The sequence below is a fragment of the Narcine bancroftii genome, chromosome 2 (assembly GCF_036971445.1).
Source record: "Narcine bancroftii isolate sNarBan1 chromosome 2, sNarBan1.hap1, whole genome shotgun sequence".
NCBI lineage: Eukaryota > Metazoa > Chordata > Chondrichthyes > Torpediniformes > Narcinidae > Narcine > Narcine bancroftii.
The window spans coordinates 339,297,448-339,322,303 of NC_091470.1; the positions used below are offsets into that span (position 1 = coordinate 339,297,448).

Here is a 24,856-nt window from a genome sequence, read left to right on the forward strand (position 1 = left end):
TGCATGATGTGTTTTCAGAAGTGGAATTCTACACTAAAATTAGTCTATATTAAGAACATAACAAAGAATGAGAATAAGTCATCTGCCCCTCATACCTGCTGACCCGCTGTCTTCAATTCCACTTTACCCATCCATCTATTCAAACCTGAGAACTGATGATGAACCACTGATCGAAGACAGAGGGGGAAGTAGGTTGGTTTGATCACAGTTATTAATGTCTTATTTATCAGTGTTGTCAATGGTATGGAGAGGATGCCAGAACTGAGCAGCTATTGACAATAAGAATTTTTTCAGCATCAAGATGAAATGTTCAAAGATATAAAGATGAAGACATTCAGGTGAATGAGGACATTATGGCAGTTAGTGTAATGGAAATGTGCCTTTATGGAATTCACAAATCATTACCAAAATTATCTAATAGTCTCCAACACTGCTTGCAGCATAAACAACCAGATGAAACAGCTGAAACCCAACTATAGTGAGATGGTTCACGTAGTGGCTCAAGGGGGGCAAGACGCTAACCTCAGCCCCTGTATTAATGAGGAACATTCGCCCGGAGTGTCTGTCCCATAAGTAAAGGAGGCTAACACGATGGAGGCCCTGCCATATTGCTTGGAGAGCCACAGGATATCTGCATGGGCCGCTACTTTGCTGGGTCACTGAAATCGTTGTTAGCAATGAGGAGGCAGATATCTTCTGGCATCTGCTTGAGAAAGACGTGTTCAAACAGTAAACATGGTTTATGGCTGTCTGCTAGTGCCAACATCTCGTTCATTAAGGCCGATGGCGCGTTGGTGCCCACGCCGTCCATGTACAGCAACCACACAATGTCCTCGTGACAGGAGAGGCCAAAAGTATGGATCAGGATCGCCTTAATTGTTTTATACTTGTCCACAACCAGTGGCTGGTGTAGGAAGTCAATGATGCGGCCAGCTGTTTCCTGGTCAAGTGAACTGACCGCATAGTAGTACTTTGTAGTGTTACAAGATCAAACTAGCAACCACAAAGAAGGCATATCACACAGGGGTAAAGATGAACAATTACTTTAATAACAAAAATTCACCTTCAAACTTTAATTCAAAATCCACCCCCCCTTTTATAACAATGCCCACTGGTTCCTATGCAAATTTCTTTAACAGTGTAAAACTAATAAATTCCCCAGCCTAAATATAACATATGTAATTAAAGTCCAAGTTATATTTCCAACCAGCCCACAGTAAAACTTAGACACAAAACACACAAGACTCACAAAACTTCGATCTCAACCAAAGCAAAGATCATAAACAAAATTCAATTTGTTTGGTAAACTGAAGCCAAAAGATCTTTGAGAGAGAGAAAGAGCACAAAATTCAAAGTTGTCTTGTGTTGCTTGCAGAGAGAGGAACCACTGGCTTGATCCGGATCCTTCTGGCTGCCTTCGGAATGTTCATCCTTTTTGAAATCCCAACATTCTGAACTGTCCTCCAGACCATGACTCATGCTCTGGGCCTCCTTACACTCCACAGCACCACACAGTGATAGTTTATCTTCCAAGTCCATAATTTTTTTTTTCATTTTCTGCACATGCTCAGTCTGTCTCCCACTCTCTCAATAGTCCACCTTAACCTTGGCTCTCTAAGGCAAACTGTCACTTTTTAACATAGAACCACACAATACATAGGCCAATACACAACGCAGAACTCTGTAACAGTGGTGTCTGAGACAATTTGCCTGACCTGGAATTGGGCTTCAGCCTGTTCAAACCAGACCTGAAGCTGTGAGGTCCAGAAAGTCAACAGTTTCAGTGAAACTGCATCTGCATGCTTGGGTCAGTCATCGTTAAGTCCAAATGCCATTTGGACCATTGGGGTTACCATTGTAATTGCGCTAGCTGCGCAGCGAGTGAAAGACCATGCAGAGTCGAAAGTGAGTTGAACCAACTGCTTTACTGGTTCAAAAGCCACGAGCTTAAGAACCCTCTCCCAGCTGCCAGGCTGTGGGCTTGTCCCACACGCGGAGTTCTTACAGTCAGATCTGCCGTGGACTTGCCCGTGATTCCATGAGCTGGTTTGCCTGTTGCGTGGGCGAACTGGCACAGGCTGCTTTTAAATCTGTATCACCAGTTTATCTGACTATGCATTTTAAATCCAGGAAACACATGTTGGGAGGCAGTAGGAATCTTTCACTTGTTTCTTTTTTGACCAATAAGTTTCAAGTTGTGCCTCATCATTTCTAACACACACACAACTGGAAACATTGTTTTGGAAATTGTTCAGTCATCTCAAGGTAATTAATACTACAGCATTCTCTAATATATTAGCCTCATTACAGAGAACAGAAAGGAAAACAGGTCATGGGAAGGAGAGAGGAGTATTAATGAGATGAAGGAGGTTAAATGGCAATTTGATTGTGAAAGTGTTAAAGTTAAATTGGATTTGTGTTTAGCAAGTGCTTGCAATTGGGGATTGCAGTTGGTAGATCTCCAAGGGATATTAATTTAACTTAGTTATTTACCTGAAGCTAGTTACCAGCATTGGGTTATGAGGCTGCTGCACTAGGTGCACTGCCACTGAACCATGCCTATCCAGAAATAAGCAATTTTCTCCCAGATTATTATTACCAAGATTCATCATATCTAAAGTTCAGCAGATGGCCTGTAATTGCCAGATTTAACATAAGCTCTCTTTGTAGACTTCAAATTTGTATTCCTACGGACTTATGTATTCCTCCTGCATCTTAAAGCATCTCTGCAATTTCTACCTTTACTCTCTTCAGTAACCTGGGATCTAGCCCTTCTGAGTTGAGGGCCTTGTTTACTTTGATTGTTTCCAGCCTCTTTGCTACCATATTTATTTTTATCTCAGAACATATTTCCTGAAACCTGGATATTTTTAATAGTTTCAGTAAAGTGCTTTCTTTTGCCAGACAATGCATGGTAATTGCCTAGTATCTCAACCTGGTCTTATGCATCCTTCAGTCACTAATTGCTTTCCATAACTCCTTTGACACCCTTTTTTGTCTTGTTAATGTATCAATAATCCACTTTGTTACCTGGCAAGTTAATCTCATGGTCTCCTTGGATTTTCCCTTGTCTTTTCAAGTCACCTTTCATTCTGCAGGAATTCAACTTAAATTCTACTTCATTTCACCAAAATAATTCTTCTTTTTAAAAACTCTATTTTTGAATGTAATTATTCCTTTACCTTCTGCTTAACTAATTTAGATGTTATAATTATGATAAATACAGGTGAAAAAAAAAACCATAAGAGATTGGAGCAGAATTAATCCTTTAGCCCATCAAGTCTGCTCCACCATTCGAATCATGGTTGATTCATTCTTCCTTTCAATTAATTTTCCTGCCTTTTCCCCATTCCCTTTGATTCCCTTACTAATAAAGAATCTATCAACCTCCATTACCTAATGACCTTGGCCTCCACAACCATCTGTGGCAATGAATTTCAGATTTACCAGCCTCTGGCTGAAAAAAAATCCTTCTCATCTCTGTTCTAAAGGGATGTCCTTTCCTTCTGAGGCTACACCCTCTGGACCTAGACTCTCCCATTCCATTCAATATTCAGTAAGGTTTCAATGAGATCCTATTTCTTTTTCAATATTTTTATTAACTTTGAAATTTCACATCCAAAAATACAAAGTACATATGTTAAAATTCAAAAAGATAGATTACACTTAAATCATATAATTTCATCCAAGGTTCTCTACATTTTAATCAAACAGATTATGTTGCATTGATATTATTTTATTATAAAAAAGGAAAATCTAACCTCATTACCAAGAAAGAAGCTGTTTGGCCAAAAAAAAGACAGAATTCTTATCAGAGAGATAAATAACCTCATTAGTCTATCTTTGTAACAAATCAAAGATTATAAAAGTAATTCAAAAAGGGTCCTCACAGTGTTTGAAAATTTAAATTCAAATTAGAAATTGAGCATCTAATTTTCTCTAAATTTAAACTTGACATGACGTCATGTGGCCATTGAGCATGATTAGGTGGGGTAATCTCCCTCCATTTGAGCAACAACGCCCACCTAGCCATAAGAGAAATAAAAGCTAATACATGTAGCTCAGATGTCATTAATGTTATGTCACTCACTCCAGCAATTCCAAATAAAACAGCTAAAGGATTGGTTTAAAATAAACTATAAAAATGCAGAGAAAGTTTGAAATACTTTAATCTAATATTTCTCAAGACTCTGGCATGTCCAGATTATATGAATCAATGAAGCATCTCCATTGTTGCATTTATCACAACGAGGAGGTACATCCACATAAAATAAGATAGTTTGACATGGACATGTGAGCCTTATGGACTTGTTCAAATTGTAGGAGAGAGTGTTGGGCATATAAAGAAGAGGTATTAACCAATTTGAAAATTACTTTCCAAGTTTCTTGAAGAATTAAAAGCTGTAGGTTCTGTTCCCAGGCTTTTATTTTAATTTTGTCTGAGGGATCCTTTCTTATTCCCAACAACATATCATAAATGTTAGATATTGAACCATTATAAAGGCTGTAAATTAAAAATTACATCAATTAAATTCTTATCATTCCTCTTAGGAAATGTATGTAATTGAGATTGTAAAAAATTTCTAATCTGTGGATAGTGAAACAAACGAATATTTGGTAGGCCATATTTAACTGAAAGTTGTTCAGAGGAAGTGGGACTCCCCTCGACAAATAAATCTTTAAAACATTTAATACCTAATCTGTACCATTCTTTAAAAGTTACATCAATCATGGAAGGTTTAAAGAAATAATTAGAAAAAAATAGGACTAGAGAGAGAAAATCTCATTAAACTAAAATGTTTCTAAATTGTATCCAAATCCTCAAAGTATGTTTAACCACCAGATTATAAGCTAATTTATTTTGAGATATAAGAGATGAGGATCCAAGAAGAGAAATGAGAGAAAATTTTGTAACAGAATTAGATTCCAGAGATATCCACATTGGACAGTCTTCACAGTTATTATAACCAAAATGTAAGGTTTAGTATATTGACTGCCCGGTAATAAAACCTAAAATTTGGTAAAGCTAAATCACCATTCTTTTTAAATTTTTGTAAATGGATTTTATTTAGGCGAGGATGTTTATTCTTCCATATATAAGAAGGTAAAATTGAGTAAAGGAAATAAAAAAAAAAGACGGGAATAAAAACAGGCAAATTTAGGTAATATACATAATATATTTTTTAATAGAGTTTATTCGACCAACCAATGTTAAAGAAAGGGGTGACCAATTTTATAGCGCCTTTTTCACATGTTTGATAAAGGTGAGAAAATTTTCTCTGAATATATTTTTTATGGTATTTAGTAATTGTTACACCTAAATAGGTAAATTGATTTCTTACAATTTTAAAAGGAGTTAAATTATTCAAAGAAAAAAACTCACTCATATGAAGATTTAACTTATAACCTGAAAATTGACTAAAATGAGAAATTAAAGAAAGCATAGAAGGCAATGAAGTCTAAAGATTAGAAATATCACACTCTTAAGAAATGCATCCCATTTTCAGCCCATAACACAATTAAAGCAGTTAAAGTTTCCTTTATCAGTACTTTATAATTTGTGCACACCTCAGTCCTTAGTAAATTGTGTTTTTTCCTTATAAGCAAGATGTTTTTGTGCTTTGCAAGATATTAGGCACAGCAGTCCAAGTGAATTGAATTCACATCATCATAAACCTAGACATTAATCTAGTGTGCTTCAGCAAATATGTCATTTAAAGTAATTCTGGTCCTTCATGTTCAAGCTTCATGATATAATGTCATCAGCATTCAGAATGTTTTCATAAACTTTCAGATAAGAGTGAAAATAAATGTTGCACTTTTTTTAAATTTAGCTACTCATTGGTGAAAAATGAGGGAACACTGTTGAAAGGTAATATTGCTATAAATTCTGACAGAGTATCAGAAGTTAGCAATTTGTTCTCATAATCCAAAAAAATAAATGGTGGTTTACATTTTGAAAATCAAGTTAACCCGAAATAATATTGTGAATATTTCTGGGAAGTTAACTAATTTCCTTTCACAAAATTTGTGATGTCATTTCAATAAAATTTTCATTCTTCCCCCACTTTTTATTCCCAATGTAAAATTCTCCCAAATGATGTACACAGTGTCAGTTTCACCTGCAGCAATATTATAAACCTGAAAATTTATAGTTCAGTCTTCCCTTGAAACTACTGCTTGAAGGGCCAACAGTCAAACAAGTCCTCAAGTTTCTCTGACCTCAATTGCAAATCCACAAACATGTGCCTGGACTGCTTTGTCTGTTGAAGTCAGAACCATGGTCAATCTCCATTTCCTAGCTTCAGGATAATACCAGCCTGCTGCTGTTACAACCTCATCCACATTGAAAATGTTCCTGTTTTTTGGAGAGAGATCATTCAAACTCCTTAGAAGGACTTCCCTGAACTTGTTACTTAGTCCTCAAAATCAAGAAGAGTGAGCATTGGCATTTGCTTTCATTTGTAGATTTCTCTAAAGAGCAGGAAATCCTCGACTTCATGCAGTCTGTCGGGAACACCTAGTATCCATTACCACCTGGACTACTCTGTAACTGCAATTAGAGACTAAATTGAGTTGAAACCGACCAATGTTATTTCAGAACAGCAAACATTGCACAGTATTATATAGGAACTATGCATTTCCAGTTCATGCTTTCTTTACAACTTCTGTAAGCAACATTCAGATGATTAATACACATTTAATGTGATATAAAATGACTTGGTGATTTTTTTTGCTGTAGCTCTATGCTTTATTTTTCACTTTTACACTTCCCTTGATCCTGGCAGTTATAGCATTTTCTGCCATTTCAAAAAGTTTTAAGTTCAAACTCAAGCATTTTTTCATACCACCATTTAAATACTGAAGGAGTTCTACATTGTTGGAAATGCAATCCTCGAAATGAATTGTTATTTCATGATCTTTTGTGTATTTCATTATTTCACTATCTTGTCTGCCTGCTTTTATTATTCAGTGGACATCAAAGATCTTCCAGCAGAAGACAAGGTATTTGTGATGAAGTGGCCAAATTTACTCCCTCAGCCAGATTCAAATAAGTCATTACTGTCTGCAAAAATCAAACTTGTATTTGTGCAAATAACTGGTACAGTTAAACCCCTGGTATCCAGCACCAATGGAGATTGGTAGATGCCAGATAAGTGAATTTTCCAGTTGCTTGAGATTGCATGTTGTGTGAATTGGCAAACTAGCGGCAAGGTGCACCAATTTTAAACTTCCATATTTTTACCTATGTATTTTCTGTGTTTTGTTTTTGCTGGTTGCTTGAAGCTGCCGATTGATTGAATTCCAGATAACAGGGGTTTTACTATACTAAACTTTATTTCACCTTAACTCTGATGAGGATGTTACTGCATATATGAAATTCATTCTTTCTACGTACCTGTCTTTTCCTCCTTTTCTCTTTCTCTTGGTCTCCCTGATTGCTTCCCTTCCCAAACTTCCTACCCACTGTTGTGCCAGCAGACTAAATCTGCTATCAAATTAGCAAAAATAATTCATCAATAAGCTTTTAATCTTAACCCCTAAATAACCATGGTCCTTGCCTTTTGGCATGATTCCCAATACATCAGCACAAGCTATTTTTTTTGGTTGAGAGTCTGAGAGAGTTAAGGTCAGAATTACTTTTGTCCACTGTTTTATAGTTTCAGTCCCTTTCACTTTCACTCACTTCATGATGTGCTGAGGGATCTGGGTGACCATGTGCATAAATTTGCAGAGTTCAAACATATGACTGCAATCCGTAATCAAGATATCAAACGGAATGTTGTTTATCTGATGGATATTGATGAGGTTCATCAGAAGAAGATGTTTCTTTTGTGGGAGAATTCAGAACTTGGGGTAGGTTAAGGAAGGAGTAGGTTTTCCATTTGGTTTATGAGTCTTAATTTCAATGTCAGTAGAAACAGTCTTTGAATATTTGTAAAGCGGAGGTAGAAAAGTTCTTGCTAAGCAGGTTACTATGAATCAATTGGAATGCAGAGATGAGATGAAAGTTTATCATCATTGCAGAAATACAGATATTCTTGCTTGCTGCAGTCAACCAGGTACATAAGACACACCAATCACAATAGTATAAATTAAATTATCACCATATTGCAAAGACAGAAAGACGATAATAAATAAAGGATCGATAAATATACCAATACAATAATACAGAGAGATCTTTTGCTGGACCTGGAGTAGTTTATGGAGTAGTAGGTAGTTGCAGTAATTTGGGACGGTTCAAGAGCCTGATAGATGTTATTTCTTTTTAAAAAAAGAAAAGAACTGTTCTTCAATCTTTAGGTACTGGCTTTTGTACCTTTTGCCTGAAAGTAGCAGTAAGAGGAAATAACCAGGAGTCATAGGGATCCTTTATATTATTGGCTGCCACCTTGAGGCAGTGGCTCATTTCAATATCTCCTCCAACTTCTTAGAAAATTGAACCATTGGTGTGCCGTCTTCACGATTGTGGCAATGTGCAATAAGATAAAGTTGCCATCTGATTAATTGTCATCTTGTAACAAGGCACTACTGCAGAGAGGGACACAAGAACAACACACACACAGGTGTAAGTGAAGTCAAGACTGATTTATTGATCTCCCTTGCCTTGCTTTTATAGTTCCAGCTTCCCACCACTGAGCCCGGTATCCCACCTCTGAGGGTGAATGTGACCTCACCCGTAAGCTGACCTTTGATTGGCCGTGATTCCTGCCGTACAGGCTCCTGGCCAGCGAAGGCCATTAATGTGTGCGGGCTTGCCACATTAGTCCGCCATTTTGAGTGCTGGTTCGCTTGCCAGGAAGCAGGCCACTACATGATTTCTTCCCTCCCAGAACCGGCGATGCGGATGCTGTCATCTTCAGTTGTGGTCTGCCTTTGCTTTGGCCACTTGTCCCTGCGACGTGATGGCTGTGTGTTGACTGGTTGGTTGGTATCCAGGTGTGCTGGTTTGAGGCAGCATGTGGCCCATTCCACCTGATCACCTTGTACGGTCCTTCATATGGCCATTGTAACAGGGCCCAGTATGCTCTCCTGCAGACAAAGATGTACTTCCAGGTCCTCAAGTCCTTGAGGATGAAAGTTTTTGTTTGCCCATGCTGTGTAGGTGGCACTGGGGCCAGAGTACCCAGCTTTTCCCTGAGCTTCTCCAGGGTTGCTACACGTGGCTTGTCCAGGTATGGTGGTGGGCACAAATTCCCCAGGAACGACCAAAGGTGTGTCATACACTCAGCTCTGCTGCTGAGGCACTTAGGTATTCTTTGGGGACTGTAAGGATCCTCAGCAGGACCTACGGAAACTCGATCGACCAGTTGGGTCTCTTGAGCCAAGCCATCAGCTCCACTTTTAGTTGTCTGTGGAACCGCTCCACCAATCCATTTACCTGGGGATGATATGCTGTGGTATGGTGGAGCTCTGTCCCTAGTAGGTTTGCTAGTGCTGCCCTCAGACTTGAGGTGAACTGTGTGCCTCTGTCCACAGTCATGTGTTCTGGGACTCCAAACCTTGCCTCCCAAGTGTTTATCAGGGCTCTGGTGCAAGCCTCCATCATTGTCTCTGTTAGTGGGACTGCTTCCGGCCATCTTCTGAAGCAATCAACCATTGTCAGAAGGTATTGTGCCCCCCTGGGACACTGGCAGTGGTCCCATAATGTCTATGTGTATGTGGCTGAACTTACTTCGTGCTGGTTCGAACGACTGGGGGTGGGGGGTGGGGAGATGCCCTGGTGTGCTGTTGGACTTTTGACGTCTGGTCAGGGTGCAGGTTCTGGCCCACTAGCTGACCTACTTCCAGAAGCCGTGCCCTACGAACCTGCTAGCTACCATGTGAACAGTTGTCCTGATTCCGAGGGTGCCAAGTTGTGTGCTGCATCAAAAATTAGTGGCCTCCAGACTGTGGGGTGGGAGTGGATACGTCCACATGCTGCGCCTCTGCCAGGCCATATAGTCTATTCCCTGGGACAGAGTCTGTACGCTTTGCACTGTTGGTTGTGATAATGCATCAGCCACCACGTTGGTTTTCCTGGCTACGTACTCAATGTCGGTGGCGAATTCTGACAGGAGCCTCTGCTGCCAAGCCGATCACACATCAGACACTTTATTAAATGCAAAAATCAGTGGTATTGTTTTCCTTCCAGAAAGTAGCGGAATTGTCGAACTGCGAGGTACAATACCAAGAGCTCTCTGTCAAAGGTGCTGTATTTCAGCTCAGATGGTCAAAGGTTCATGCTGAAGAAAGCCAGAGGCAGCCATTGTCCCATGACCAATTGTTCTAGCTCTCCTCCAACAGCTGGGATGGATGTAGGCTGTTGCGGCATCTGTCCTGGGGTGCACCAGCAATGTGGCGTTAGCCAGTGCCTCCTTTACTTTATCCCAGGTGATTTCTTTCTTCTTCTCTGCCATTAATGTGTACAGGGGGCACATGATGCGGGCCGCTGCTGGTACAAAACAGTGGGAAACCGTGTGAGGTTTGATGAAGTGCCTGACGGCCTCTACCTTCTCCAACAGCGATGTTGTTCCATGCCCGTTAATCCTGTGGCCCAGGAAGTCGATGGTTTTGAGCCCGAACTGGCATTTTGCTAGGTTGATTGTTAGGCCAAAGTCACTCAGGTGGGTACATAACCGTCGCAGGTGGGCTGTGTGCATCTTAGGGTCATGGCTGGCAACTAGGATGTCATCTAGGTGGATGAATGCGAATTTGAGATTCTGTCCCACTGCGTCCATCAGCCTCTGGAATGTCTGGGCTGCATTTTTGAGTCCGAAGGGCATCCTCAGGAACTCGAACAGGGCAAATGGGGTGATGAGAACGGTATTTTGGACATCGACTGGGTGGACCAGGATCTGGTGATAGCCCCGGATGAGGTCTCTTTGGAAAATATGCAGACCCCCTTTAGATTTGCTGTGAAATCTTGTATGGATGGTACAGGATATCTGTCTGGCATGATGGCTTCATTTAAATGTCAGTAGTTTCCACATGACCTCCAATCTCCTGCTGCCTTGGGCACTTGTGCAGCGGGGAGGCCCAAGGGCTGTCAGAGTGCCGCACAATCCCCATCTCATCCAAATTCTTGAACTCTTCCTTGGCGAGATTGAGTTTTCCTGGAGGGAGGCGGCGGCGTGCTCTGGCATGAGAATGTGGTGCCTCACTCTGTGCTTGACCTCAGCTGTGGTGCCACTATGGAGGGGAATTCTGCTAGGATGCAGATGAAATCATTGCCTGAGAAGGTAATTGAGTCAAGGTGGGGGTCTGGTAGCTTTGCCTCACTCAGGGAAAAAGTTTGGAGTCTTGGCATGTAACAGCCGCTGCCCTTTCAGGCCTACCAGTAGAAAGTGCGCCCACAGAAAATCTGCACCCAGGAGTGGTTGTGCCATTGCTGCCAGAGTGAAGGTCTACATGAAAGGGCTGTCGCCGAAATGAAGCAGGATGGTGTTGGTGCCGAAAATCCAGATGCTGCTGCTGTTCGCTGCCCTCAGGGCCAGGCCCGGCTTGCATGGCCATCAGCGACAGCTGGGCATGGCATTTCCCTAAAACATGCGGGGGGCGGGGGACGACATTAGCTTGCCGACATATCCAATTATTGGTGGTAGAAACAGTATTGTGCATCAGGAGAGACCACTTTCCTTAATGTCGTGGATGTAGCCTCTTTGGCCGCAGCGTGTGGGGTCGAGCAACTTGCTCTACTGATACGCCATTGTCCCGCTTTGCTTTCCAGAGCACGTCTGCCCGGGCTGCAACTTTCCAGGGGTCGCTGAAGTCCGTCGACCAGCAGCAGTCAGACATCCTCAGGCAGTTGCTCCAGAAAAATCTGCTCAAAAAGCTGGCAAGGCTCGCTCATGAGGACGGGTGGGGCCCTGTCTTTCAGGCCGTCCATGTGAAGCAAACGGGCAGCGGAATCACGCCTTGAGAGCCTGAAAGTGCAGGTTATTAGCTCTTTTAGGGCCTCATATTTGCCCTGTTCTGGAGATTCTTGTGGAAAATCAACAACCCTTACTGCAGTGTCCTGGGCTAGTGAGTTCACCATGTAGTAGTACTTTGTGGAATCAGTGTTGATCCGCCGCAGTTGAAATTGAGCTTTTATCTGTTCAACCCACACCAGTGGTTGCAATGTCCAGAACGTTGGCAGTTTTAGTAAAACTGTGTGGAGCCTAGACGGGTCGGTCATTTTCGGGTCCGAATTCTATTTGGACCAGTCGCGGTCACCAATGTAGCACGACGCTACTGCAGAGCAATAGAAGAACAAGACGCACACATGTGTAAGTGATGTCAAGACTAATTTATTGATCTTCCCAGCCCTGCTTTTATAAACCCATCTTCCCACCACTTGGCCTCGTCTTCCTGGTACTGTATCACCAGCCATGGTTCCTACTGTGTAGACTTCTGGCCAGTGAAGGCCATTAGTGCACGTGAGTTTTCTGTGTTAGTCCTGCATTTTGAGTCCCTGTTCACTTTCCAAGCTAGAATCTTACTTTTTGACCCCAGTCTGTGCCAAGTTTCCCAGCCTCAAAACTTCCGTGGCTGAGGAAGAAGGAATGATAATTGGGTTATCCTTTGTTGGGGAATAGGGATTGAATTAGTTTCCACTTCAGATTACTATGATGTGCCCCATTTTTTAAAAATGCAGTTAGAGGAGAGGGGATTTGATAGAGGTGAGAGCAGGGGAGGTTGAAACAAGAGGACACAAGTTGAGGGTAAGGGGGCAAAATTTTAGGAGAAACATTAGAGGATGTTTCTTCACTCAGAAAGTGGTGGCTGAATGGCATAATCTTTCGGAGGAAATAGTTGAGGCAGAATCAATTCTTTCATTTAAGAGAAGGCTGGAGATATACATTGATAGGAGGGGGCTAGAGGGCTATGGGTGGAGAATAGGCGGATCTAATGGAATTGTTTGAGTGAACTGGCGTGCAATTGAAGGGCCGAGATGGCCTGTTTCCATGCCATAAACTGTAATATGGTTATATGGTTAAGCTAAGGGATTCCTTCCTTATCCCATTCAGGCACACTCGTAAAGAAATCCTGGGATCAGTGGAAACTTGGTACAAATGAAGCACGTAGGTGTTTTCAATAGGAAATAAGAAAACTTTGATGTATACTCAGACAAGGGCATAACAAAAATGGTATGCCATGGTTCTCCAACGTAAATTCAAAAAAAACCTTTAGAAATATGCCAGTCTCCATTCCTCTCCACTGCACATTTGGGCTAAGCTGATTATTTTGCTGAACTTAGTGATCACCATGCATTTTTTTTGATGTATGTGTTTTACTTTGGGAAAAGCTATTGAATGATTTCTACTGATTCTACATAAATTAGCTAAAAGGTTATGAATCAATGCCAGTATACGTTACTTCCCCAAATAAACTTTGTTTATATCCACCTCCCAAGAAAGTGTTTTCAGAAGTAGTCTGAATATATTCAAGAGTAATAACTTTAGACAATTCACTATAGTTTAAATATAATTTCTATTAAATTAACAAGAGGTGAAATAAATGTGGGGGAAAGGGGTGCTGGTAAAGTATGGATTGAATTCTGATTTTTTTTAAACTCTTGCGCAAGTTCGTTATATCTTTATAACAAGACAGTTCCACTGTTATTTCATGGGCGTGAAATTCCACCTTGAATTCTAGCTGATGGTTTTGATTGAAATTTTCTAAAATCTACTTGGAAAGTACGTTAACCTGTTTGAAATATATCAGTTAACACCTTGTTTAAAGCAACATAAAATGAATTTAACACCATTTCATTGAGGATTTACTGCTGCCCTTTGATTTTATATAGTTTAAAAATATCTGTCTTAGTTTCAATTTGATTTTATTCCACCCCAACCCATGTTGCTGTGTCAGCAAAAGTTATTATGTTAAAAGTTTTGAGCTGTGAAAGTACAATTTTTTTTAAATTTTTCACACTGTGAACCATATCATTCAAAATACATACAAACATTTACCTCTTAAATATACACAGTGGCATTTTCTCCCCCTTTCCCCGCTACCCCCCTCCAAACCTATTTAACGTTCAACATAAACAATACAATTAAACCATTAAACAATGTCATTACACAATGAAAATAAACAAGAAAATTGTGTCATCTACTTTTGCACACTGGGTCAAGTCATTTCGTCTTTTTCTCATTCTATCATTTTAGGGGGTGGAGGTCTGCGGTAGGCCCTCTCTGTTGTGTTCCATGTACCGTTCCCAAATTTGTTCAAATAATGTGACTTTATATTTTAAATCATATGTTATTTTTTTCCAATGGAATACATTTATTCATTTCCATGTACCATTGCTGTACTCTGAGGCTCTCTTCTGATTTCCAAGTTGACATTATACATTTTTTTGCTACAGCTAAGGCTATCATAATAAATCTTTTTTGTGCTTCATTCAGTTTGAGGTCTAATTCTTTTCTTCTTATATTATTTAGAAGAAAGATCTCTGGATTTTTTGGTATGTTGCTTTTTGTGATTTTATTTAATATCTGATTTAGATCTTCCCAAAATTTTTTCACTTTCTCACATGTCCAAATTGCATATAATGTTGTTCCCATTTCCTTCTTACAGCGAAAACATCTATCTGATAATGTTAGATCCCATTTATTTAACTTTTGGGGCCTGTATAACCAATTATACTTTATCATGCGTAACCTCGTGTTTATTATATTCTTCATAGTTCCAGAGCATAACTTTTCCCATATTTCATTTTTTATCTTTATGTTTAAATCTTTTTCCCACTTTTGTTTGGGTTTTATAGCTTATTTCATCATTTTTATTCTCTTGCAGCTTGATATACATGTTCGTTATAAATCTTTTTATTATCGTTGTTTCTGTAATCTGTAATTCCTTCTAGTAATCTCAGTCTGCTTCTCAATTTGTCCTTTAAGTAGGCTTTCAGTTGATGGTATGCAAACATTGTACCATGAGTTATTCCATATTTGTACTTCATTTGTTCAAATGTTAATAAATTATTTCCCAAAAAACAATTTTCTATTCTTTTAATTCCTTTTCTCTCCCATTCTCTAAAGAAAAGGTTATCTATTGTGAAAGAGATTAGTTGATTTTGCATCAATAATAATTTTGGTAGTTGGTAATTTGTTTTTTTTCCTTTCTCAGTGAATCTTCTTCCATATATTGAGTAAATGATGCAGTACTGGTGAACTTTTATATTGCACCAGCTTTTCATCCCACTTATAAAGTATATGTTCTGGTACCTTCTCCCCTATTTTATCTAGCACTATCTTAGTCAAATCTGGTTTTTCCCCTGTCTGATAAAATCTGATAAATACTGCAAACCACCTTGTTTATACCACTCTGTTAATTTATCTAACGCTATCCTCGGTTTCCCCCCTTTCCATAAGAATTTCCTTATTATTCTCTTTAATTCATTGAAGAATTTCTCTGTTAAGGGAATTGTTAATGATTGAAATAGATATTGTATCCTTGGGAAGACATTCATTTCAATGCAATTTACCCTCACTATCAATGTTCATGGCAATTCTTTCCAATGTTTTAAGTCTTACTGTAATTTCTTCATTTATGGCTGATTATTTAATTTGTATAGCTGTCTTAAATTATTATCTAGTCTAATACCTAGGTATTGGATTGCTTGTGTATGCCATTTAAATGGTGATTCTTTTTTAAATTCTGTATAATCCGCATTACTCATTGGCATCGCTTCACTTTTATTTGCAATGATCTTGTACCCCATATTTTCCTATGTAGTTCTTTTATTGATATTTCTGGTTCTGTTAAGTATATTATGATGTCATTTGCAAATAAACTGATTTTATACTCCTTCTCCTTTATTTTTATCCCTTTTATTTTATCTTCTGTTCTTATCAGTTCTGCCAATGGTTCTATTGCTAAAGTGAACAGTGAGGAAGATAGTGGACATCCCTGGCTAGTTGACCTACTTAATTTAAATTGGTTCGATACATATCCATTTACTGTTACCTTCGCCAATGGTCCATCATATAATGCTTTAATCCAATTAATATATTTTTCTGGTAGGTTGAACCTCTGTAATACTTTGAATAAATAATTCCATTCTACCCTGTCAAAGGCTTTTTCTGCATCTAAAGCAACAGCCACTGTTGGTATCTTATTTCCTTGAACTGCATGAATTAAATTAATGAACTTACAGACATTATCCGCTGTTCGTCTTTTCTTAATAAATCCAGTTTGATCTAGTTTTACTATTTTTGGTACACAGTTGGCCAATCTGTTTGCTAATAATTTTGCTATTATCTTATAATCTGAATTAAGTAGAGATATTGGTCTATATGATGCTGGTGTTAATGGATCCTTCCCCGTCTTTGGTATTACTGTAATTATTGCTGTTTTACATGAATCTGGCGTGTTTTGTGTTTATTCTATCTGGTTCATTACTTCCAGGAGAGGAGGAATTAATAACTCTTTAAATGTTTTATAGAAATCTATTGGGAATCCATCCTCTCCAGGCGTGTTATTCTTCAGCAGCTTTTTTTGATATATCCTGTATTTCCTCTATTTCAAATGGTTTTATCGCCTTGTTTTGCTCCTCTTCTTGCAATATCAGCAGTTCAATTTTAGCTAAAAACTCTTCTATTTGTCTTCTTTCCCTTCATTCTCAATTTGGTATAATTGTTCATAAAATTCCTTAAAGTTCTCATTAATCTCCATTGGATTGTATGTAATTTGTTTGTCCTTTTTCCTTGATGCCAATACAGTTCTCTTAGCTTGTTCTGTTTTAATTTGCCAGGCTAATATTTTATGCGTTTTTTTCTCCTATCTCATAATACTTTTGTTTTATTTTCATTATGTTCTTCTCCACCTTATACATTTCTAATGTTTCATATTTTATTTTTTTGTCCGCCAATTCTCTTCTTTTTGTTATTTCTTCCCTTGTTGCTAGTTCTTTTTCTGTACTTACTATCTCCCTTTCCAACTGTTCTATTTCTGGATTGTAGTCCTTTTTCATCTTACTTACATAATTTATTATCTGCCCTCTAATGAAGGCTTTCATTGCATCCCATAATATAAATTTATCTTCCACTGATTCCATATTTATTTCAAAGTACATTTTAATTTGGTGTTCAATAAATTCTCTAAATTCCTGTTTTTTAAGTAGCATGGAGTTTAATCCCCATCTATATTGTTCTTGGTGGGATGTCCTCCAGTTCTATTGCTATTACAGGGGTGAATGATCAGATAGCAATCTAGCTTTGTATTCAGTTTTTGTAACTCTCCCTTGAATATGAGCTGACAACAAAAACATATCAATCCTAGAGTATGTTTTATGCCTACTCGAATAATATCCTTCTCCCTTGGATGCTGCATCCTCTATGTATCCATAAGTTTCATTTCCTGCATTGATTTAACCATAAATTTGGCCACTTTATTCTTTTTGCTACTCTTTTGTCCAGTTTTATCCAACTTCGGGTCCAAATTAAGGTTAAAATCCCCTCCTATAAATATATTCCCCTGTGTATCTACAATCTTCAAAAAAATATCTTTTGATCCTTTTCATTAGGTGCATATATATTGATCAAATTCCAGAATTCTGAATATGTATGACACTTTATCATTATATATCTCCCTGCTGGATCCATTATTTCCTCTTCTATTTTGATTGGTACATTTTTATTGATTAATATAGCTACACCTCTGACTCTGAGTTATATGATGCTGCCGTTACGTGCCCTACCCAGTCTCTCCTTAATTTATTATGTTCCACTTCAGTTAGATGCATTTCCTGCACAAATGCTATGTCTATTTTTTTATTTTTTCAGGAAATTGATTAGCCTTTTTCGTTTAATTTGGTTATGTATTCCATTAATATTTATAGTCATATAGTTCAATATGGCCATCTCATATTCTGTTTACACCTCATTTCCGCTTCCTCACCACCACCTTCCCCCTTTTCTCCATTTACATTTCCCTTTTTGAACTCAATGTATGACAACACTTCTAAAACATAAAATACTTCAACAACTCCCACATCTAAAATTCCCTTAACCCCAAGTGTCCCCCCGCCCTCTCTGAGTTGCCCCTTGTCCCTTGCCGGGCAACCACAACTCCCCTCTCCATTTGGATTGCAAACCCGCTCGCAAGCGTCAACTGATTTCGCAGTGACTGTTATTCTCTCCCACCCAAACCCCTCCAGAAAATACTTTTATCTTCACATATAACAAAGCTCACCCTCTTTCCCGCCCCCCGCCTTACTTCCTTTCTTCCCTTTTCTTTCCCTTCTTTAGTTTTTACTTATACATTATTTTTACATCTTTATATGTAGTCTGTCTTCGTTCTTGTTACATCTCTTCATTTCTTTTTCTGTCTTGCGGGCATTCTGCAAATTCTCATGCTTTCTCCGGATCCGAGCACAGTCTGTTTTGCTCCCCTAGGTTAAATATTTTAAGCATAGCTGGATATCTTAACATAAATTTATAGCCTTTTTTCAATAGGATCGATTTTGCTGCGTTAAACTCCTTCCTCTTCTTTTGGAGTTCAAAACTTATGTCTGGGTAAAAAAAAATATTTTTTGACCTTTGAATTCCAATAGTTTTTTGTCTTCTCTAATTTTATTCCTTGCCCTATCCAGTATATTTTCTCTTGTTGTGTATCTCAGAAATTTTACTAAAACAGATCTTGGTTTTTGTTGTGACTGTGGTTTCGGGGCTAGTGTTCTATGTGCCCTTTCTATTTCCATTCCTTCCTGTATTTCTGGCATTCCCAGGACCTTTGGGATCCATTCTTTCATATTTGTGCCTTCTTCATCTTCCTTTTGGCCCAATATCTTTATGTTGTTTCGCCTACTATAGTTTTCCATTATATCCATCTTCTGAGTTAACAACTCTTGTGACTCTTTAACTTTTTTGTCACTGTCTTCCAGTTTTCTTCTTAAGTTATTCACTTCCATTTCTACAGCCATTTCTCGTTCTTCCACATTTTCTAATCTTTTCCCTATTTCTGTCATGACCAGCTCTATTCTACTCACTTTTTCTTCTGTACTTTTCATTTTTCTTTTCATTTCACTAAATTCTAATGTCAACCATTCTTTTAATGCTCTCATTTGTTCTTGAAAAATTTTTTTCTTTATATACTGTCCATTTATTTTACCTTCTATTCCTCTGTGCAGAGCTTGGTCTTCTTCCTCTTCTGTGTCTGCACCTGTGTTTGTGTCTTCTATTTCTCTTCCTTGTATTTATGTCTCTTCTGACTTTCTTGTTGAACTGCTTGTCTCATTTTGCTGGGCGTTTTTTTGCATGGCTTCTTGCTGTTGATCCTCTTCTTCTGGGCTAGTTATCTGTTGGGCCTCCTGTTGCTGTTCTTCTTTCCTATCACTCCCTTTCCTGTCGCTTTCCGCTTCTTCCAGCTGAGAGCCCTGGTATCGGGCATCTCTCAGCTAGTCGTGCTGTGTTAGTTTGCTCCACAGCTGGGCCCCCCTCCCGTCGGTGTTTTCCTTTTCCTTGTTGTGCGCGTTGCGCACTTCTATTTGGCTCAGAGAGCCATTTTTGCAGTCCAGAGGTCGGGAGGTCATGACTCTGCGGGGTCGTCACCAACCTTGGGGAGCGGGCTCTTTTCTCCACGACGGCTCCCTGTTTCTTCATGCAGGTAAGGCCTTCTCCTTTCTCTTCTGGCGTCTTTTCTTCTTTTTCCCCGTTGTTTTTACTTTTTCCTTCTTGGGTGCCATTTTCTTTCTTTTCTCCACAACTTTATCTTTTATTTGTTGTGTTTTGTATTTCTTGAACTTTGTGTTCAACTATGTGTGGGAAAATCAGTGTACCTGAGTAAAAATCCAGAATATTTCTTTCCATTTTACTCAGTACTCCAGAGCGATGTTCACTGGTGCTGAATCTGCATATTCATGGACATTTAAACTGTGCTCCCATGCTTCAGTGGATGGCAAAGTTTCACTGGGGCTGCAGATGTGTAATGCTGTTTGCAACATTCACTACAAGAAAAGCTGGCAAGAACACGTAGATGCTTGCATTTCTTAGAGGATGATTTGTCATAGCATCTTGGCCATTGCAGCCCATGGGCTGCAATTATTTTAAAATACAAAGCATTCATGGTATATTTTTGAGGGAGCTAGTTCCTTTACTAGGCTCTGGCATCTCTGCCCTTGACTTCTACATTCTAAATGGACATCTTGTTCTTTGTTAATTTATTTGTGATGTTTACATTTCCATAACACTTTCAAATCCCTGTGACTGAATATAGATATGTTTTTGCGAGGTAAATTGGGGCAGGTTTTTTTTAGTGTTGATCATATATAAACACTTTAAAACAGATCTTATTTAAAATACTGGAGATCTGCTCATGCTAGACATGTCGGGGCCAACAGGTTTTGCAAAAGCTTTGGAGAGTGCCCATGAGTCTTCACTAATGGATTGTTGTTTACAAAAAGGCAACAGATGAAAGAGCAAATAGTCTGGAGGGGAACTTGGTGTTCTAAGAGGGTCATGTGGTTTTACAAGCAGAGTGAGTCAAACGGGCTTTCTCTCTGTGAGAGAGAGAGACAGATCATCTCTACAGTTTTACAGTCAGCAGTGGCAACTGTAACTGGAACAGGACAAGCTGGCAAGTTTGTGAAAAATCCCATTTGGAAGATGGATTGTGAATGCTTAGTTCAGCCTGGTCAAAGCCCTTATGGTTCATGCAAGAGAAGAAGACTAGCTGTATAATGTTTCACCTGAAATAAGAGAAACAAAAAGGTATTCTGTGGTGATCTGAAAGAAGGAGGTTATCATCTGGAGAACGCTGAGGGGTCAGGTTTCGTCAGCAAGACACTGAAGTGGCTGATTAAAAATGAATTAGTTGTGGGTGTCCTGGAACAACAAATCTCTCTCTGAAAAACGACAAGGACCTTCCTGAGTGGTAACCATTTACCTTTCAAACACCAAAGCCTGGTGAACTTTATAAATGTTAAATTCTGTGCACAGTATAAGAATTGCCTGCAACCAGTGAACTTGGAGGAATGAGAAGTGAACCAAAGAACTTTTCTGAACTTACACACACATTACATACACGTGCGCTTAGAATTAGAAGGGATTAAGTTAGGTTAGTTGGTTAGTACAGGTAGTGATAAGTTGAAGTGTGATTCTGTTTTCATGTTTAAAGATAATTAACAGCAACTTTTGTTTAACCATTTATCTTGGTGAATATCTATTGCTTCTGGGTTTTGGAGTCCTCTGGGCTCATAACATCCCTAAAAAACTATTCCTTACTCATGATCTTTTTAGCAATCTCTTCCCCCTATTGCAGTTTTATTAGTCATATTGTATGTTTTTCTAGCAACCAAGAATATAAAGATTTATAATTTTCTGCTTTTCAATTTTGATTGCTTTACAAATTTTAACTATTGAAATATTCAAATATATGGATAAACTATATTAAAGTATGATGTTATAAGGGTAGTTCCACCCCAGAACTTGGCTTCTCTGACTTTTGGCCCATAAGAGATATATTGAACAAACTTGGATACTCCTGACTACTGGCCCCCAACATTGAAGCAATCACTAGAGTACCTGAAGATGCTCCCTGACCCATGGTCCCAATCAACCACACCAGCCTACCTGACAGAATCACCAAATCCAAATGCCCACTCCATAGGCAGCCATCAGCTCAGAAAACAAGCTAAGTACTCTGTGCTGTAGCTGTGACTGAAACAGAATGGTTTCAAGTCCCCCTCCTCTTGGCAAATGTCCAGCTGTGGAGAATAAGTCAGATAAACTAAAAACTCAACCTTCCTTTCAAAGGGAGTTGAGGGATTACTGTGTGCTCTGCTTCACAGAGACTTAGCTTACACCTTCCATTCCTGACAACAGTACAACCAGAAAGCTTCTCAAAAGGAGGACTTTCTCATCAATACTGTGGTGATCAGACGTGGCTCCTCTGATGAGTTCCTGCACCTTGGAGCTGGAATAACTAACTGCAAAATGTGTCTCTCCCCCCCCCCCCCCCCCACCCCACACCATTACAGAATTCACATCAGTTATACATACTGCAATCTGTGTACCACCCAAGGCTTGACAAACTGTTCACCAACAAAGTATCCCGAGTCTTCTTTCATAATTGCCGGGGACTTCAACCAAGCCAACTTCAAGAGCATTCAACCTAATTTCCATGAGCACATCCCCTGCCCTACCAGAGGCTCCAACATCCTTGACTACGTAAAGAATGTCAATCAGATCATCATTCCTTATTGCTTTTACCTGTATACAAGAAAAACTGAGGAGGAAGGACCTGATGGTGAAAGTCATTCAGCGATAGTCTTAGGAAACAGATGACACCTGACATGACTGCTTTGATTCAGTAAACTATTCTGTATTCAAGAATTCAGTGACTAACCTGGTGAATTTACCACCTCTGTCGTTACAAGTGTGGGGCATTGCATGACTGAGAGGACAATGCTGGTATTCCTAAATTGGAAATCACAGAGGAACCACTGAGTCAACTCCCTACTGGAAGCTAGGTTAGAGGCATTGAAGTCAGGAGGCCAGGCTATACGAAAATAAAATCCAAAGACCATCTTAGCAAGGCCACCAGGGAAGCCAAGAGGCTCTTGTCCCATGGTCACCCAGCATCTATAACTGGTAGGACTTGCATCCTATCATGAAGTATAAAGCAAAACTGGACAGCATAGCAATTAACAGTGCAAGATTCCCCAATAAACTTAAACCCTTCTCTGCAACTGAATTTTGACTTCCTGTCAAGCATTGCATTTTGTAAAGATGGGTAGTAAGGTCTCCTCCACGATCACAGTCAACGCCAATGCCCTAAAAGGATGTGTACTCAGCCCCCTACTATATACCCTCTACACCTATGATTGTATACACAAGTGCTGCTCCGACTCAGGTTCAAGTTCTAGTTTGTCATCTGACTAAACTTGTACAACTAAATGCATGCATCACGCACATCACATAAAACAAATATTAAGACAAAAGTTGAAATATAATTATGTTAATAAGTTTTAGTTCATAGTTAAAAAACTTCAATAGTGACACTATTATTCACTAGTCTCATAACCTCGGGGGGGGGAACTGTTACCCGTTCTTGCAGTCCTAGTTCTGATGCTCCTGTACCTCCCTCCCAATGGAAGAAGGTGAAAGAGATTGTAGGATAGATGGATGGAAGGAAACCTCACAATGCTCCAGGCCCTCTGTATACAGTGCTGCAAGTTCACTGATGACAGCACAGACATAAGATGAATATCAAATATGATAAGTCAGAATAAAAGAACAAGATTGAGAGCCTGGTGCTAAGATAACAATATCTCTCTGTGTCATGAAGACAAAGGTGCTGATCATAGAGTTCAGGATTGGGGTAAGAACCCACTCCCCTGTCTACATCAATGGCACTGGAGGCAATAGATAGCTCACGGCTTGGGAACTGGTCTGCCCAGCATCAGAAGAAACTGCAGGAGGTGGTGAATGCAGTTCAGATCATGATAGAAATCTTCATCGACTCCATCTGCACGGAAAACACAGCTGACATACTGAAGGATTCATCCAACTCTAGACATGCACTTTCCTCCTTGGGGAGAAGTTGAAGAGTGAAATAGCATGCCACTGGGCGTAAAGATAGTTTTTTCCCTGCACCCATCAGGCTGTTGAATGAGCCTCACAACAGTGATATCATCCTGCCATGTGCTGAGACTCTTCTACTTTGTACAGCTGTATGCACGTTTAAGTTGACTTGTTATACAGCCCTTGAAAGAACCTTTTTCTCTCTATCAGGTATGTGACAGTAAACTTGGGTTCTGAGAAGACATGAGTACACACGAAAAGTAACGTAACATTTCTTGCTGAATTTGCAAGCCAACTGAGAGATTGCAGGAAAGTTTTTGATGAAGAATATAAAATAGCGTGCTCGTTGGAGGTTGGAGAAGGAAATATTCTGAATCAGAATTTATTGTCATGAGCAAGTCATGAAATTTGGTGTTTTTCCAGCAACATCATAGTGAAAACAGAAAATTATAACCATCTTACAACGTTACTATAAAAATTACAGTGCACAAAACGTAAGGCAGTGTCTTTGCTTCATTGATTATTCAAGAATCTGTTGGCAATGGGAAAGGAATTGTCTTTGTGCCGTTGAGTGATTGTCTTTAGGCTCTTGTACCTTTTTAACCAATGGTAGCAGAGTGCCGCTTTAGTTGCCCATTCAGAGCCAGCTCTCCAGCGCATGACGTCCTGTTTTGCGGAAACTGCCAAAATGTTTGGCCTGGAAGTCAGCCTGAAGAAAACTGAGGTCCTCCATCAGCCAGCTCCCCACCATGACTACCAGCCCCCCCAACATCTCCATTGGACACACAGAACTCAAAAAAGTCAACCAGTTTACCTACCTTGGTTGCATCATTTCATCGGATGCAAGGATCGACAAAGAGATAGACAACAGACTCGCCAAGGCAAATAGCGCCTTTGGAAGACTACACAAAAGAGTCTGGAAAGACAATCACCTGAAGAAGCACACAAAGATTAGCGTGTACAGAGCCGTTGTCATACCCACGCTCCTGTTCGGCTCCGAATCATGAGTCCTCTACCGGTATCACCTATGGCTCCTAGAACGCTTCCATCAGCGCTGTCTCCGTTCCATCCTCAACATTCATTGGAATGACTTCATCACCAACATCGAAGTACTCGAGCTGGCAGAGTCCACAAGCATCGAATCCACGCTGCTGAAGACCCAACTGCGCTGGGTGGGTCACGTCTCCAGAATGGAGGACCATCGCCTTCCCAAAATTGTGTTATATGGCGAGCTCTCCACTGGCCACTGAGACAGAGGTGCACCAAAGAAGAGGTGCAAGGACTGCTTAAAGAAATCTCTTGGTGCCTGCCGCATTGACCACCATCAGTGGGCTGATATCGCCTCCAACCGTGCAGCTTGGCGC

The 24,856-nt window shown here is 39.6% G+C and overlaps 1 protein-coding gene across 4 annotated transcripts in view; it reads left to right on the forward strand.

Moving 5' to 3' along the window:
• The window catches only part of zc3h3 (zinc finger CCCH-type containing 3), a 353,231-nt gene that overhangs the window by 243,352 nt on the left and 85,023 nt on the right, over positions 1-24,856 (forward strand). The window contains exon 12 of one of the 4 annotated variants that reach the window (XM_069922186.1): positions 11,711-13,193. The exons of 2 other annotated variants lie outside the window; for them this stretch is intronic. In XM_069922186.1, the coding sequence (XP_069778287.1) occupies positions 11,711-11,835 (125 nt within the window). In that variant the 3' untranslated portion in view covers positions 11,836-13,193. Of the gene's footprint in view, positions 1-11,710; positions 13,194-24,856 lie in introns of those variants that run through there. One more of the 4 variants, XM_069922185.1, reaches the window with a different exon arrangement.